Below are 15,093 nucleotides of genomic sequence, written 5' to 3'. Positions count from 1 at the left end.
CCCCCTAGCATCACCTGGGAAGTCCCTAGTATATAACCCTTAAGGTTATTTATACTTTCCACTCAAGGTGTATATATTGGTCCTTGTTAGAAAATACTATTCTACAAAATAGGTTGAAAAACACTGTTAGCATCATCACAGAATTATATTTAGAATATCCATCTTTCCCATAGATGCAACATATAAAAGAGCTTGTGATGGATGAGGACAATGATGGGTGCACCCCTCTGCACTATGCGTGTCGACAGGGGGTCCCTGTCTCGGTAAACAACCTACTCAACTTTAATGTGTCCATTCATTCCAAAAGCAAAGATAAGAAATCGCCCCTGCATTTTGCAGCCAGGTAAGGGTCACTTTAAGCAACATACGAGTATGTCCTCTTTCTGTTAAATGTTTGCTTTGAAAATATCAAACTTTTTTTTCAAGTTATGGACGAATCAATACCTGTCAGAGGCTCCTGCAAGACATAAGTGACACGAGGCTTTTGAATGAAGGTGACCTACATGGAATGACTCCTCTCCACCTGGCTGCAAAGAATGGGCACGATAAAGTTGTTCAGCTGCTTCTGAAGAAGGGCGCATTATTTCTCAGGTGAGGATAAAAGATTGCAATATTTACATCTTCTTTGTAACTGGCTAGATGTTGTCAGGCTGTTTTTCTATTTTATTTTTGATTATGATATCTCACTTTCAATATCACTAAGTACTTTTACCCATCTTACTTAATCCTCAAAACATAACATGATTTCTCAAATACTGAAAGGAAAGTCAGTATTATTTCCGATTGAAAACACTGAGGTTCATAGAGCTGAAGGCCTTGTTCAAAGTCACAGAATAAGTGACTTTGTGTAGTTTCCAGAATCTTTGAGATATCGCTTCTTACATATTCCTTCATCTTGCTGTCAGCTGTTTTGGCAGATATAAGGCAGTGTGTTTTTACAGACACACACACACATGCTATACAAATCAAAGACTCTGCATCTTATTCAATATGATGACTGATGGACATGAAGAGCTCCCTTGAAGCTGCAACATGAGACATAAAAATTTCCTGAATTTCACTACAAAGGAAATCTAGCACATGAAACAAAACCAATAAAATGTGCTGTGCTTAGTCGCTCAGTCGTGTCTGACTCCTTGTGACCCCATGGGCTGTAGCCCGCCAGGCTCCTCTGTCCATGGGGATTCTCCAGGCAAGAATACTGGAGTGGGTTGCCATGCCCCCCTCCAGGGGATCTTCCCAACCCAGGGATTGAACCCAGTTCTCCTGCATTGCAGGCAGACTCTCTACCGTCTGAGCCACGAGGGAAGCCCAAGTTAAAATAATTAAGTACAATAAAAAATGGCATCATTAAATGACATCTTTGTAAAAATAAAAGGAAAACCCAGAAGCTTTTTGTAGATGTATGATGGGCTAATTTCTAATTGCACCAGTGTGGTAGCAGAGAGTTCATTAGGCTAATGTTAAAAAACATATCTCTTTATCAGAGTACCAATCTGATTGGTACCAAGTAGCAATGATGCAGCCGTGAAATGAATGTTCTGCTTAGTTACTTCCTGCCTCCAAATGAACACCAGGCAACAGACTTGCAAAGGAGACCCCAGGTGAACCCAGAAGACAAGAGCTCTTGCTTAATTATGTCATAACTGAAATAGCGACGTGTCTCTTGCACCTATTATGGTTACTCACTGGCCCTGAAATTAAATTGTGTCAGGATCTCACACTTTTTTTTTCTCTATGTCTAATTTGGAAAAAGGCAAGCGTTCACTGTATTCATATCTTCAATTTCTGACAGAAGAGACAGATATTTCCCAAAAGGATCAAGTAAGAATCTTTGAGAGCATGAGAGGAACAATCTCTTTAGACCTGAACTCAGAAAAAAATAATGGCACTAAGCTAAGCATCTTCTATCCATGTTTTGTACAATGATATTATTATTATAATTATCTTCATTATTATTATTAGCCATGGCTGGTAGCTACAAGGACTAATAACATCATCATGGAAAATTTTTGATACAATACTTGATGAAAGAATAAAGCAATAATAAAAATAGTGTGTATAAGTACACTACTTACACACATTATGCATTACTTATACTTGAAGAAAATATGTATGACACAAACATGCTAACTCTAGTTTCAGTCACCCAAAGTATTTAACAATGTGTTTATAGACTTTATTTATATTTAAAATGGCTATTCTACCCAAAGCAATCTATAGATTCAATGCAATCCCTATCAAGCTACCAACGGTATTTTTCACAGAACTAGACCAAAGAATTTCACAATTTGTATGGAAATACAAAAAACCTCGAATAGCCAAAGTAATCTTGAGAAAGAAGAATGGAACTGGAGGAATCAACCTGCCTGACTTCAGACTCTACTACAAAGCCACAGTCATCAAGACAGTATGGTACTGGCACAAAGACAGAAATATAGATCAATGGAACAGAATAGAAAGCCCAGAGATAAATCCACGAACCTATGGACACCTTATCTTTGACAAAGGAGGCAAGGATATACAATGGAAAAAAGACAACCTCTTTAACAAGTGGCGCTGGGAAAACTGGTCAACCACTTGTAAAAGAATGAAACTAGAACACTTTCTAACACCATACACAAAAATAAACTCAAAATGGATTAAAGATCTAAGGGTAAGACCAGAAACTATAAAACTCCTAGAGGAGAACATAGGCAAAACACTCTCCGACATAAATCACAGCAAGATCCTCTATGACCCACCTCCCAGAATATTGGAAATAAAAGCAAAACTAAACAAATGGGACCTAATGAAACTTAAAAGCTTTTGCACTACAAAGGAAACTATAAGTAAGGTGAAAAGACAGCCCTCAGATTGGGAGAAAATAATAGCAAATGAAGAAACAGACAAAGGACTAATCTCAAAAATATACAAGCAACTCCTGCAGCTCAATTCCAGAAAAATAAATGACCCAATCAAAAAATGGGCCAAAGAACTAAACAGACATTTTTCCAAAGAAGACATACAGGTGGCTAACAAACACATGAAAAGATGCTCAACATCACTCATTATTTTCTTTTACAATTTTATTGAGATTATAATTGACACTGTGTAAGCCTAAGGCTACAACACATGTGTCATGAAAGGGTTGCCACAGTAAGTTCAGTGAACACCCCTAATTTCATACAGATACCAAAAAAAGGAAAAAGAAAAAAATTTTTTCCTTGTGATCAGAACTCTTAGGATTTACTCTGTTAACGATGTTCATTTATAACATACAGCAGTTTTAATTATATTTATTCATGTTATATACCACATCCCTAGTATTTGTCTTATAACTGAGAGTTTGCACCTTTAATCTGTGGACTGTAGCCCACCAGGCTCCACTGTCCATGGAAATCTCCAGGCAAGAATACTGAAATGTGTAACCATTACCTTCTCCAAAGGATCTTTCCCACCCAGGAATTGAACCTGGGTCTCCTGAATTGCAAGCATATTCTTTATTCTCTGAGCCACCAGGGAAGCCCTCCTCCAATTAAGCTTGAAATTAGCTCATGTTTAATTAACCATGTAACACATATTTGGGCTTCCCAGGTGGCTCAGATGCTAAAGAATCCACCTGCCAATGCAGGAGATATGGGTTTGACCCTTGAGTCAGGAAGATCCCCTGGAGAAGGAAATGGCAATCCACTCCAGTATTCTTGCATGAAAAATCCCGTGGACAGAAGAGCCTGGTGGGCTACAGTCCATGGGGTTCCAAAGAGTCTGACACAACTTAGCAACACAACAACAACAACAATACATAATTACTTGCTAGCACTCAAATATCTCAGATATGGTTTGTTTCTCCGATCATCAGACCCACTTTCAATTGGGAGGTGTCCTTCCCCTTTTCTTCCGTAAGGTTAATGCACACATTTTCTCTTACTTCTTTAACAGTGACCACAACGGCTGGACTGCTTTGCATCATGCTTCCTTGGGCGGGTACACTCAGACCATGAAGGTCATTCTTGACACTAACTTGAAATGCACAGATCGGCTAGATGAAGAAGGGGTACGTACTGTGTTTCTCATACCTACCCCAAATCTTGGCATAGAGGAACCTTCCAGCATTGCAAGAAACCTTCTTAGCTACTCTCTTCCCTTCTCACCATATATTGGGTTCTTCTTTTTTTTAAACTTTTTATATTGGAGTACAGCTGATTAGCAATGTTGTGACAGTTTCAGGTGGAGAGCAAAGGGACTCAGCCATACGTATACATGTATTCATTCTCTGCCAAACTCCCCTGCCATCCAGGCTGTCACACACACTGAGCAGACTTCCCTGTGCTCTACCATAGGTCCTTGGTAGTTACCCATTTTAAATATAGCAGTGTGTACATGTCCATCCCAGACTCCCTGACCATCCCCAGACTCCCTAACTATGCAGACTGCTAGTGAGGAAAGAGTCAAAGGGGAGCAGAATAAGGAGACAGCCCCAAGAGGTGGGTGTATGTTGAGGACAGCTGGTGAGTCTCACAGAGGCCTGTTACAGGGCCACGTGAATTGATGATAAAATTTTCACCATTCCCTGGTAGACCAAGGGAAATGAGAAGGGCAGGGGTAAGTTTTCCCTAAAACTAAGCGTATTTGATTTGAAAGACTGTCCTTCAGTCCACTATGATGTCCTTGGTTCGTTTTCGGAGAATGAGTATTGAAATGTACATTCTTTCACGCAATGACAGAGCTAGAGGACTACCATTGCCTTTTAAAATGTCTTCTTGTGGCAAAACTAGAGACTGGCAACCTTTTATCAACTTCTGATTTTTTTTTTATTTTTGGCTGTGCTGGATCTTTGAAAGAGCATGGATTTTCTCCTCTAGCTGCGGCAAGCGGGGGCTAGTCTGCAGTTGTGGTGCAGAGGTTTGTTCTCGTTGCGGTGGTTTCTCTCATGGAGCACAGGCTCCAGGGTGCGTGGTTTCCGCAGTGGTGGCTCCCAGGCTCTAGAGCACAGGCTCAGTAGTTATGATGCGGGAGCTTAGTTGCTTCACGGCACGTGGGATCTTCCCCTATCAGGCATCAAACCCAGGTCTCCTGCATTGGCAGGCGGATTCTTTACCGTTGAGCCACCGGGGGGAGCCCCAAATTTTAACTCTTTGCTATTAAATAGTTTTGTTAATAATATCTTAAGCAATTCAACAGTGAAACAAAGCTGTAAAATAGCCAAAGGATGAGTAGCCTTTGTCACTGGATTGTTTGTGTTCTGTTTTCTCTGAAAGAACACCGCACTTCACTTTGCGGCGAGGGAGGGCCACGCCAAAGCCGTCTGCCTGCTCCTGAGCTACGATGCCGACGTGGTCCTGAACAAGCAGCAGGCCTCCTTCCTGCACGTTGCAATTCACAATAAGAGAAAGGAGGTGGTCCTCACGACCATCAGGAACAAAAGGTACGCTGCCATCCTGCCCACAATTGTCTCGTGGCGTCAGGCGTGTCCTCTGGCATCAGGGATAATCTGAGAGGAAGCAGGAAGAGAAAAAGAACAAAAGTTTCAGCTGTCGATCAACATTTTTATTTATTTTTCCTTTTTTTAATTGAGGTTTAGTTGATGTGCAATATCAACTAATGTGTAAGTTCCAGGCATATAACATAGTGCTTCACAATTTTTAAAGGTTATATTCCATTTATAGTTTTCTAAAATATTGCCTATATTCTGTGTTGTACATTATATCCTTGTAGCTTATTTGTTTGATACATAGTAGTTTATACCTCCAATTCTCTACTCTTATTTTGCCCTTCCCCTCTTCCTTCTCCCTGCTGGTAACCACTAGTTTATTCTCTATATCCATGAGTCTCTTTCTTTTTTTAAATATTCACTATTTTTTTTTAATTTTTAGTCCACATATAAGCGATACCATAAAGCATTTGTCTTTCTGTCTGACTTATTTCTCTTACCATAATACCCTCCCAAGTCCATACATGTTGTTACAAATGGCAAAATTTCATTCTTTCTTACAGCTGAGTAATATTCCATTGTATCTATCTATCTATATATACACACACACACACACACACACATATACACCACATCTTCTTTATCCATTCATCTGTTGATGGACACAGGTTGCTTCCATATCTTGGCAACTGTAAATAATGCTGCTTTGAACACTGTGGTACATGTATCTTTTTGAGTTAGTGTTTTTATTTTTCCCTAGGATTATATATCCTGTATACCTATATATCCAGGAGTGGACTTACTTCATCATATGGTAGTTCTATTTTTAGCTTTCTGAGGAACCCCCATAGTGACTGAACCAATTAACATTCCTACCAACAGTGTATGAGGGTTCCCTCTTCTCCACATCCTCGCCACCATTTGTTATATGTGTTCTTGTTGACAATAGCCATTCTGACAGGTGTGAGGTGATATCTCATTGTTGTTTGAATTTGCACTTCTCTGATGATTAGCAGCATCTTTCCATGTGCCCGTTGGCTATCTATTTGTCTTCTTTGGGAAAATGTCTATAGAAGTCTTCTGTCCATTTTTTAAAATCAGGTTGTTTTTTGATGTTGAATTGTATGAGCTGCGTCATATCATTTGAAAATATTTTCTTCCACTCAGTAGATTGTCTTTTTATCGATGATGTCCTTTGCTGTGCAAACACTTTTAAGTTTCATTAGGTCCCATTTGTTTATTTTTGCTTTTATTTCCTTTGCTTTAGAGACAGATGCAAAAAGTCAACATTTTGAAATGTCAGTCGTTTTCCCTAAAATTTTTAATGAACTCTTTGAGTGACCACAGACACCCAAAGAGTTGCTTAACCTCTCTGGTCTTCAGCTTCCATTTCTAAGTGACAGGAGCGCAGACCCACTTCACAGCACTCTTGTGAGGCTCCCAGGGTTCAGGTGTCTGTAGCCTGTGGCACCATGGTCGTGGTCAGGCTGGCTCTGCCCTGACTCACCTGACCTTGCCTGAAGCTCTCCTGCCCAATGGAAACCCCCAAACTGGATGTTGGTGAAAATATTCTCCAAGGTAAATCGCTGTTGTGACCAGTGCCAGGAAATGGAATTTCCTTTAGCCCATGATCTTGTGTGGCTGTGGGTTTTTTTAAACCATACTCTAAGGAGTTTTAGTGATGAAGTTGGAGGGTAGTTTGTCCCGTGTCTCAAACATAATCTATTCTATATATTAGTTGTCACAGATAGATTCGCACCAAGGCCCAGCGTCACCCAGTAGTGGACTCAGAGATGAGCACTCCCATATTCATAGCAGACGAAGCCTGTGTTTTGGAGCATGGAAAGTCTCCAGGTCCCCCAGCCCATTCTTCCTTAGAAGCACTCATCAGTGCAACCTGGAGTTTTCTATTGATGGTACAGATATCCTAGACGGACTTTACTGATACGGTTAACAGAAAATTTGTCTGGGTAGCTTTTAGAACTAGCCTTCTATTACAAAGATAGGATCTTGGAGATAAATGGGCTCTTTTTTACTTCCTGTTGTAGATTTCTTTCATTCTTGGTGTCATAAACATCTCCTTCTCTTGTCCAACCAGATGGCAGTAAAGAAAGTTGCAAATCTGCAATGTTCTCACAGAGCCCATGGTTATTAATGTACTTGATACATGTTGTTGTTGTTGTTGTTTAGTTGCACAGTCATGTCCTGCTCTTTTGCAACCCCATGAACTGTAGCCCACCAGGCTCCTCTGTCCATGTGATTTCCCAGGCAGCAATACTGGAATGGATTGCCATTCCCTTCTCCAGGGGATCTTCCCGACCCAGGGATCGAACCCATTGTCTCCTGTTTGGCAGGCAGATTCTTTACCACTGAGCCACCTGGGAAGCCCTGATACATGTTACTCTGTAGTTTAATTCAATACATGATGTATACCTGGGTTAAAGGTAAAGGGTCATGTGCCCAGTGCTATGTTGGTGTTGTGTGTTCGTGAATGTGGGTATCTCCGTACAGCATGACAAGCTTTGAAGGTAATACCCCTTCATGACTTCAGCGGGAAATCAAGGTTAAAACCTACCTTCTTGAAAAGGCATTTAGATAAAGAGTCAGAACAGTGATTATAGCAGCCATCCTTGAATTTGCCCACATTTCTAATTTCCATGAATGAACAGGGACTCTACTGGATTGATTTCAGTTCACATATTGATTCCATTGGAACCAATCAGTTTCTCCTAAACTTAATAATCTTGAATTTCAACTAACAAGTTTCTCCTAAAGATAGTAATCTTGAGTTTCAACTGGTTGTTCTGTTGTTGCACACAACAGAAGGTTTAAGAATTGTGTTTATTATTTTTTTACAGATGGGAAGAGTGTTTCAAGGTTTTTAATCATTGTTCTCCTACCAATAGATGTCCAGTGTTAGAACTGGTAGAATACCTCCCCGAATGCATGAAAGTAAGTTCTAAAAACAAAAATCCTTTGGGTATATGCTTGGCATGTAATAATGTGAGGATTTATTGTTGTAATCACAACCTAAACATAGTAATTTCCATCTTTAAAGTTAAGCATCTAGTTTTATATAGGCTACAAGGGAATCTAGCCAACAAATTTGAGAAGGGCATACTTGGATTAAAAAATTCTGTTAGTGATTATGTGCAATGTAGGAAAATATGTTAAACATTTTTTTTTATTCAAACAATCCAAGTCTAGAGCAGAGAGCACTAGTGGAGGTTGCCAGCTGAATAAAGTCTCTAGATGTGGGGGTTTAGGGGCATGCATGTTATTCTTTCAAATTTGCATTTATTAGTTGTGAACATGATTTCGAATTTTCTCACTCAGTAATTCCAGTTGTTGGGATCTGTCCTAATGAATAATCATATGTATAGACAGATTTATGTGCAATGATGCTTCCTGCAGCATTATGAATAATAATAAAAAGTTATAAATATTCACATATGGAAAACATAGAAATTACTCCAAAATGCTAATAAGAATTACAGTTGTGATTATGATTTGGTTTTTCTTTTCTTCTTCATGTTACTATATATTTTCTAGTTCTTTTTCGATAATGACTTGGTATTATTTTAGTGTTATGAATATTTTTTTAACTAGGGGAAGTTAAAAGTCTTTTAGTTTAGCCTCACATCACACATTTGAGTAACATACACAATCCTTCCCCCATGACCTTCCCCTTCCTCTGGTAGCCCAGCCTTTACTTTGCCTGTGCTGGTTATTACAAAGCTTTCAAACTGTGATAGCCAGGCCTGTGTCTGGTTCTTCCTTGCACAGCACAATTGACTGGACTTGTCTTTCTTTTTCATGATGTCTTTTATGACTCCTAGTACTGCTGTTGGGTCATCATCAGAGACCGCCTCAAAATTTTTAAGTTGCCCTGGTGCTTGAGACCAGCCAGGGCAGGCATGCCCTCCCAGTGGGGCCTGAGTCCCTGTGTCTCCCCTTCAGGGTGCTGTCCAGCCCTCTACCCTTGTGTCCTGCAGGTGGGATCGACCAGATGTCCCAGAAACTCCAAGGGACCCACTGATAGAGTCACCTGGGGCCTTGTGTCCATATCTGGTTTCAAGAAGGTAGACTGGGCAGAATTTCTTTCTCAGGATCATGATTTGGGGCTACCAGAAAGGTCCCAACACACAGATTTGGGGTTACTCAAATTGTTTATATAGCAGACAGGATCCCCCACAAAATATCTGTCCCTACACTTCCCAGGGGAGGATCTAATGCTTAACTCTTAAGTAATTTCTCCCTTAACTGAGCATCTCTAGGGCCTCCAACTGTCATTATACTATCCATGGCCTAACATCCTGTCCATACCACTTTGGATGTGAACTTCGTCAGTGCTGCTCAGTAAGACAGGTACAGAAGCAAACACAATATTCCAGGATCATATGATACAGAAGAAGCAACCTAGACTGTGGGAAGAACTCAGGACTCAGCTGAAAAGTCTCGGTTAAGACAATTAAGTTATCACTAGAAGATGCTAAGCAAAGGAATCCTCAATCATCCACATATTTTCTAGAAACCCAGAAAAACATCAAGTTTTAGGCAAAGCAAAAGGAATATTTCTTACCTAAAATTTAGTAAATGCAATTTCATTCTCAGGTGCATATTTTTCTATATCACTTGGTATTGCTGAGGCATGTAGTGGTACTTGTTAACACTTCATGTTTTAGACTTTGTTCCTGAATGACTTAGATCATAGTGTACAAGTCTTTGGGGTACAAGAAGCAAAGGAAGGGGAAGGTAATATCTTGGGTATTATTTTAGAAATGGGGCCAAATTCTGCCTTGGATCTAGTCTCCTGCCCAATAGCTTAGCCACTCTTTCTCTCTCAAAGGTACTTTTAGATTTCTGCGTGACGCCCTCCACAGAAGACAAGTCCTCCCAAGACTACCATGTAAGTTTATTTCATCATAATAACTTGAAATGTATTCTCTTTAAGGAATAGTAAAAATACTGTTACTAGAACTCCACAATCTCAAAAAATGGTAATTGTCTTCATTTCTCATATTATTATATTATCTACTTATGAGATAATTTTTTCCCTTGGATCTGCAGTTTTCTCTCATGATTTTAATTGTTTCTAATAGTTTTGTTTAGCCTTATTATTTATATCTTTATATTTTCTTGGGTAATATTGCCTGAAGAATGAAATCCTAAAAGATCTAAGTGGTCTTTCTAGAAGACATTTTTTTCCCACAACTAGAGAGTTAGAAAAGAATCAAACGCCCTGTTAGGCTTTTATTTTTTGAAATGAATACAAAAGAACTTACTTTACTTTTCTTCAAGTTAAATGGCTCAACTTTATTTGAATCACTTAATTTTCAGCAGAATGATAGGGTTGCATATTTGATGTGTTAAGAATGACTTTGGGGGCCTATGCTAGACTGCAACTTTTAAAAATTGTTATCTTCTACAGATTGAGTATAATTTCACATATCTTCAGTGTCCATTGGAATTCACCAAAAAAGGAGCACCTGTACAGGACATTGTATATGAGCCTCTTTTAACTCTCAATGTAAGTCCACTATTTTCCTTATTGAGGTAGTTTCTACATGAGTTCTGTAATGTTTGGTATGATAGTTCCAGGAAGGAGTCTGGAGAGAATTCCAGATTTATGGTTTGATCTTTGTGTATGCCATACAGCCTAACTCTTTATTTGTTAGTAAATAAAGCAATCATTTTGTATGATTGCTGTAATTTGGTGCCCTTAAAATTCCACACTGTTGATCACCTTAGTCCTAATGGTTATGCTAGATCTGCCCAACCTGGAATTCAATAAACCATGAACAACACAGGCTGACCATCAGCATCTGCTCCTACCTCCATCCACTTCAATGTAGACATACATATATGTTTCCAACAGTGTAAAACCCCAGAAAAATGCAGGGGATGACCGTTTACAATCATCGTTTCAAATTCAGCTAACCACTGGCCTCCAGGGTAAATGCGAACCTCTCAGCAGCTCTTATATCCTTCTGGAAGAGTGAACCCAATCTGAAAGCAGGCCATAATCACACAGTTTGGACCCAAATTTCCCAAGAGACTGGCTCCAAACCAGTTCTTATTCCAAAGAGTGCTTTTACATTTCTATTAAGTGAGGTCATGAAAGCCTTGCAGATAATCTGCTTCAGGGTAAACCAGGAGTTTCAGACTCAACTCCAGAGGAAAACAGGTGTCAAATGAGTGGGTTTCTGGTCTAAAAGGACAGCAGCTACTAGTTTCGACAGATTTTAGCCACGTGGAGCAGCAGACTTGTGGTGTAAATATTGGCAACACAAAAACTTGTGTGCATGTGAAAGAAAACATATTTGGAGGCTGGATGGCAAATGGCGGTGTAGGATCCAGATCTGTTCTCTCTAATATAGTATCTGAACCACATGTGACTGCTTAAATGAAAATTAGTGAAAATTAAAATAAAGTTAAAAATTCATTTCTTCATTTGCAGTAGCCATGTTTCAAGCCCTCAGAAACCTATGTGTCTTGTAGCTCTTTTGCTTAACAGTGCAGATATAGAAATTTTCATCACTGCAGAAAGTTCCATTGGACAGAACTGTTCTAGTTCAATTGAGAACTTTCATTTGCCTTAAATTAATTCATTTCCCTATGTGGAAGCCTTTGATACAGACCATGGTACCAGCCATCACCTAATGTGAAATCTAAAAGGCTGACTGATGGGGATTCCTGGCTGTCCAGTGGTTAAGACTCCCCCTTCCGAGGCAGGGGGGTGCCGGTTCACTGGTTCAATCCCTGGTAGGGGAGCTAAGATCCCACATGCCTCATGGCCAAAAAAAGCAAAACATAAAAAAATAAACAATATTGTAACAAATTCAATAAAGATTTCAAAAACTGTCCATGTTAAAAAAAAAAAAAATCTTTAAAAGACCTACTGAGTACTTGGAGTGTGAAGGAAGAAGAGACATGTGGATCTTATGCGCATAAGACTGGCGATGACAACTGACTCTCACATCTGTTCTATGCAAATCATTTTAGCATCTGTATAAAATGGTTCTCTCTAGATTGTGTGTTTTTTTAAAATATATTCTTGATATAATTTTTTATTTTTCAAGTTTTCTGAAATAAGCAAGTGTTGTTTTGATTAAATTCAAAATAAAGTTATAAAGCCAGCAAACAAAAAGCTGAGTTTATACTCAAGAGTTTAATGTGATTGCATTTTTATTGATCTTTCCTTATTTCTCAGGCAATGGTGCAACATAACCGCATAGAGCTTCTCAACCACCCCGTGTGTAAAGAATACTTACTTATGAAATGGTGGGTATTAAGTACTGTTTCTTTTGAATGATGCTTTCATTAAATTTATTAAAAATCTTTCAAAACAAAAAATAAATTTACCCAGTAATATTTGATTGTAAAAAATCTTCTAAATAATTGTTTAATGGTATTGGAATACTTTATATTTTATTACTTCTAATGTTTTATACTTAGAAAAAGAAATATGTCAAAGGCAAATTTTGGCATTAAAAATGTTGGTATTAATATATCTTTGGCATTAAATGAAATATTTGGGGGGATCATTATATAAAACACAAAGAAGCATTCCTGGACTCTGCAGTTTAGCAGACAATGAAGTAACAAGAGTATTCCTGGGAAGAGCATTAAACTTGGAGTCAGAGCTAAAGTTCCTTCCATTAATTGGTGAGAGATTTTAAGTAAGTCAGTAATTTCCTAGGAAGTTGTGATTCCTTTTCTGGAAATCAAAAAGGTGAATTCCAAAATCTTTGGCTTTCAAGTTCAATGAATTTATCAAATACATTTCCGGAAGAGACTATATATAACTCCTCTTTCTGCAGGTATCTTAACTAAATATTTGTGGTTGAAACTATTCAGTTGTGGTTTGCTTATGTTTTGTAGGTTGGCTTATGGGTTTAGAGCCCATGTTATGAACCTAGGATCTTACTGTCTTGGTCTGTTTCCCATGACCTTTCTTGTTGTCAATATCAGACCAGGTATGGCTTTCAACTCAACTGGAATCATCAATGAAACTAGTGACCATTCAGAAGTTTTAGACACCAAGGTATCTTCAATTGGTTTTTATATTCCAACTTTTTAAAACAAGATTTTCAGAACTGTGGGCTGGGCATTTTTTCTTTAGAAAATACTTTAACCTCATAATAAATCTGAACTATCAAGACTTTGTTTAATACAAAGTGCTTGTAGAATTCATATATGTAGCAACTTCTAAAATCCTTTGTAGAATGAGAGGGAATATAAATAAATAGGTCAATAAATGAGCTCATCAACTAACAAAAGGAATTGACATGTATGAGAGCCAATGCACCCGACATGTATGAGGTACACTGACATGTACCTAGCTTAGATGGGTGCTGAAGTATAAAATTTAAAATAGGATATACAAGGAAGCAGGCTTCCCTGGTAGCTCAGCTGGTAAAGAACTTGCCTGCAATGCAGGAGACCCCAGCTAGACTTCTGGGTTGGGATGATCCCCTGGAGAAGGGATAGGCTACCCACCTCAGTATTAATGGGTTTCCCTAGAGGATCAGATGGTAAAGAATCTACCTTCAATGTGGGAGACCTGTGTTCGATCCCTGGGTTGGGAAGATCCCTTGGAGGAGGGCATGGCAACCCACTCCAGTATTCTGGCCTGGAGAATTCCCATGCACAGAGAAGCCTGGCAGGGTACAGTCCACAGGGTTGCAAAGAGTTGGACATGACTGAACGACTAAGCATATATAAGTAAGCAGATTTCTAGCTGCCAAGGATCCTGGGGAGGGGGAGGTGATGCTTGGCGGGGACTGGATTTCCATTTGGAGGTGATGAAACAGTCATGGCACTAGGTAATAGTTGTATAACATTGTGAATGTACTTCATGCCACAGAATTGTATGTTTCAAAAGGTAACTGTGTATGTAAAATGTAACATTTTTGAAATGTAAATTTTATGTTATGTATATTTTACCACAGTGAAAAAATTATATAGATCTATAGATTCCTATTCCTTTTGAATTCAATTGGCAACCTCTATTAATAAAGACATTATGAAATGACTGTGTTGTTTTTATATTGGCACCACAGCAATTTTCTGTTTAAAGCAAAACTGGACAGTACCTAGAAATAAAAGTGGAGAAAAATAAATGTTTAATAGTGAAAATGATGAAGAAAAGTATTGTTTTCTTTGGTACCCTTTATAACTGTTTGTCTTTTTGTTTCAGAATTCCTATGCTATAAATTTCTGTATGATTTTAGTTTTGCTATCAAGTATATTAGGATACTGCAAAGAAGTGGCCCAAATTTTCCAACAGGTACATGATATGTTTTATATCGTTACAGTTGCAAATATTTTAATATGCAAAATATAGATTAATTACTAAACTATTATATAACTTATGTCAGAATAAAATCACATAGCTGGATGAATGTATAAATCAGAAATAACAAGCATAAACTCTTCAAAATGCAGAAATCACATGATTTCAGATAAGGCTCCTGCATTGGATGGTGCCTATTTGATTTATCTGAAGCAAGAGGTTTCAGTTTTATTAGTACGTATGTGTCTATCAAGTATCTTAGGATACCACAAAGAAGTGACCCAAATTTTCCAACAGATACATGATATGTTTTATATCTTTACAGTTGCAAATACTAGGTTTAAGGGACTAGATCTGATAGAGTGCCTGATGAACTATGGAT

The 15,093-nt window shown here is 38.5% G+C and overlaps 1 protein-coding gene across 2 annotated transcripts in view; it reads left to right on the top strand.

Annotated features, from left to right (window-relative positions):
• Nucleotides 1-15,093, top strand: part of TRPA1 (transient receptor potential cation channel subfamily A member 1) — a 71,718-nt gene that overhangs the window by 44,434 nt on the left and 12,191 nt on the right. For both annotated transcript variants that reach the window (XM_061122835.1, XM_061122836.1), the window contains exons 13-22: nt 174-343; nt 427-591; nt 3,922-4,036; nt 5,241-5,407; nt 8,272-8,365; nt 10,263-10,322; nt 10,845-10,943; nt 12,627-12,697; nt 13,298-13,460; nt 14,616-14,705. In XM_061122835.1, the coding sequence (XP_060978818.1) occupies nt 174-343; nt 427-591; nt 3,922-4,036; nt 5,241-5,407; nt 8,272-8,365; nt 10,263-10,322; nt 10,845-10,943; nt 12,627-12,697; nt 13,298-13,460; nt 14,616-14,705 (1,194 nt within the window). The remainder of the gene's footprint in view (nt 1-173; nt 344-426; nt 592-3,921; nt 4,037-5,240; nt 5,408-8,271; nt 8,366-10,262; nt 10,323-10,844; nt 10,944-12,626; nt 12,698-13,297; nt 13,461-14,615; nt 14,706-15,093) is intronic.

The sequence above is a fragment of the Dama dama genome, chromosome 21, assembly GCF_033118175.1.
Source record: "Dama dama isolate Ldn47 chromosome 21, ASM3311817v1, whole genome shotgun sequence".
Taxonomy (NCBI): domain Eukaryota; kingdom Metazoa; phylum Chordata; class Mammalia; order Artiodactyla; family Cervidae; genus Dama; species Dama dama.
Note: the sequence above shows the minus strand (reverse complement) of the source record. Positions and strands in the feature narration are given on the sequence as shown.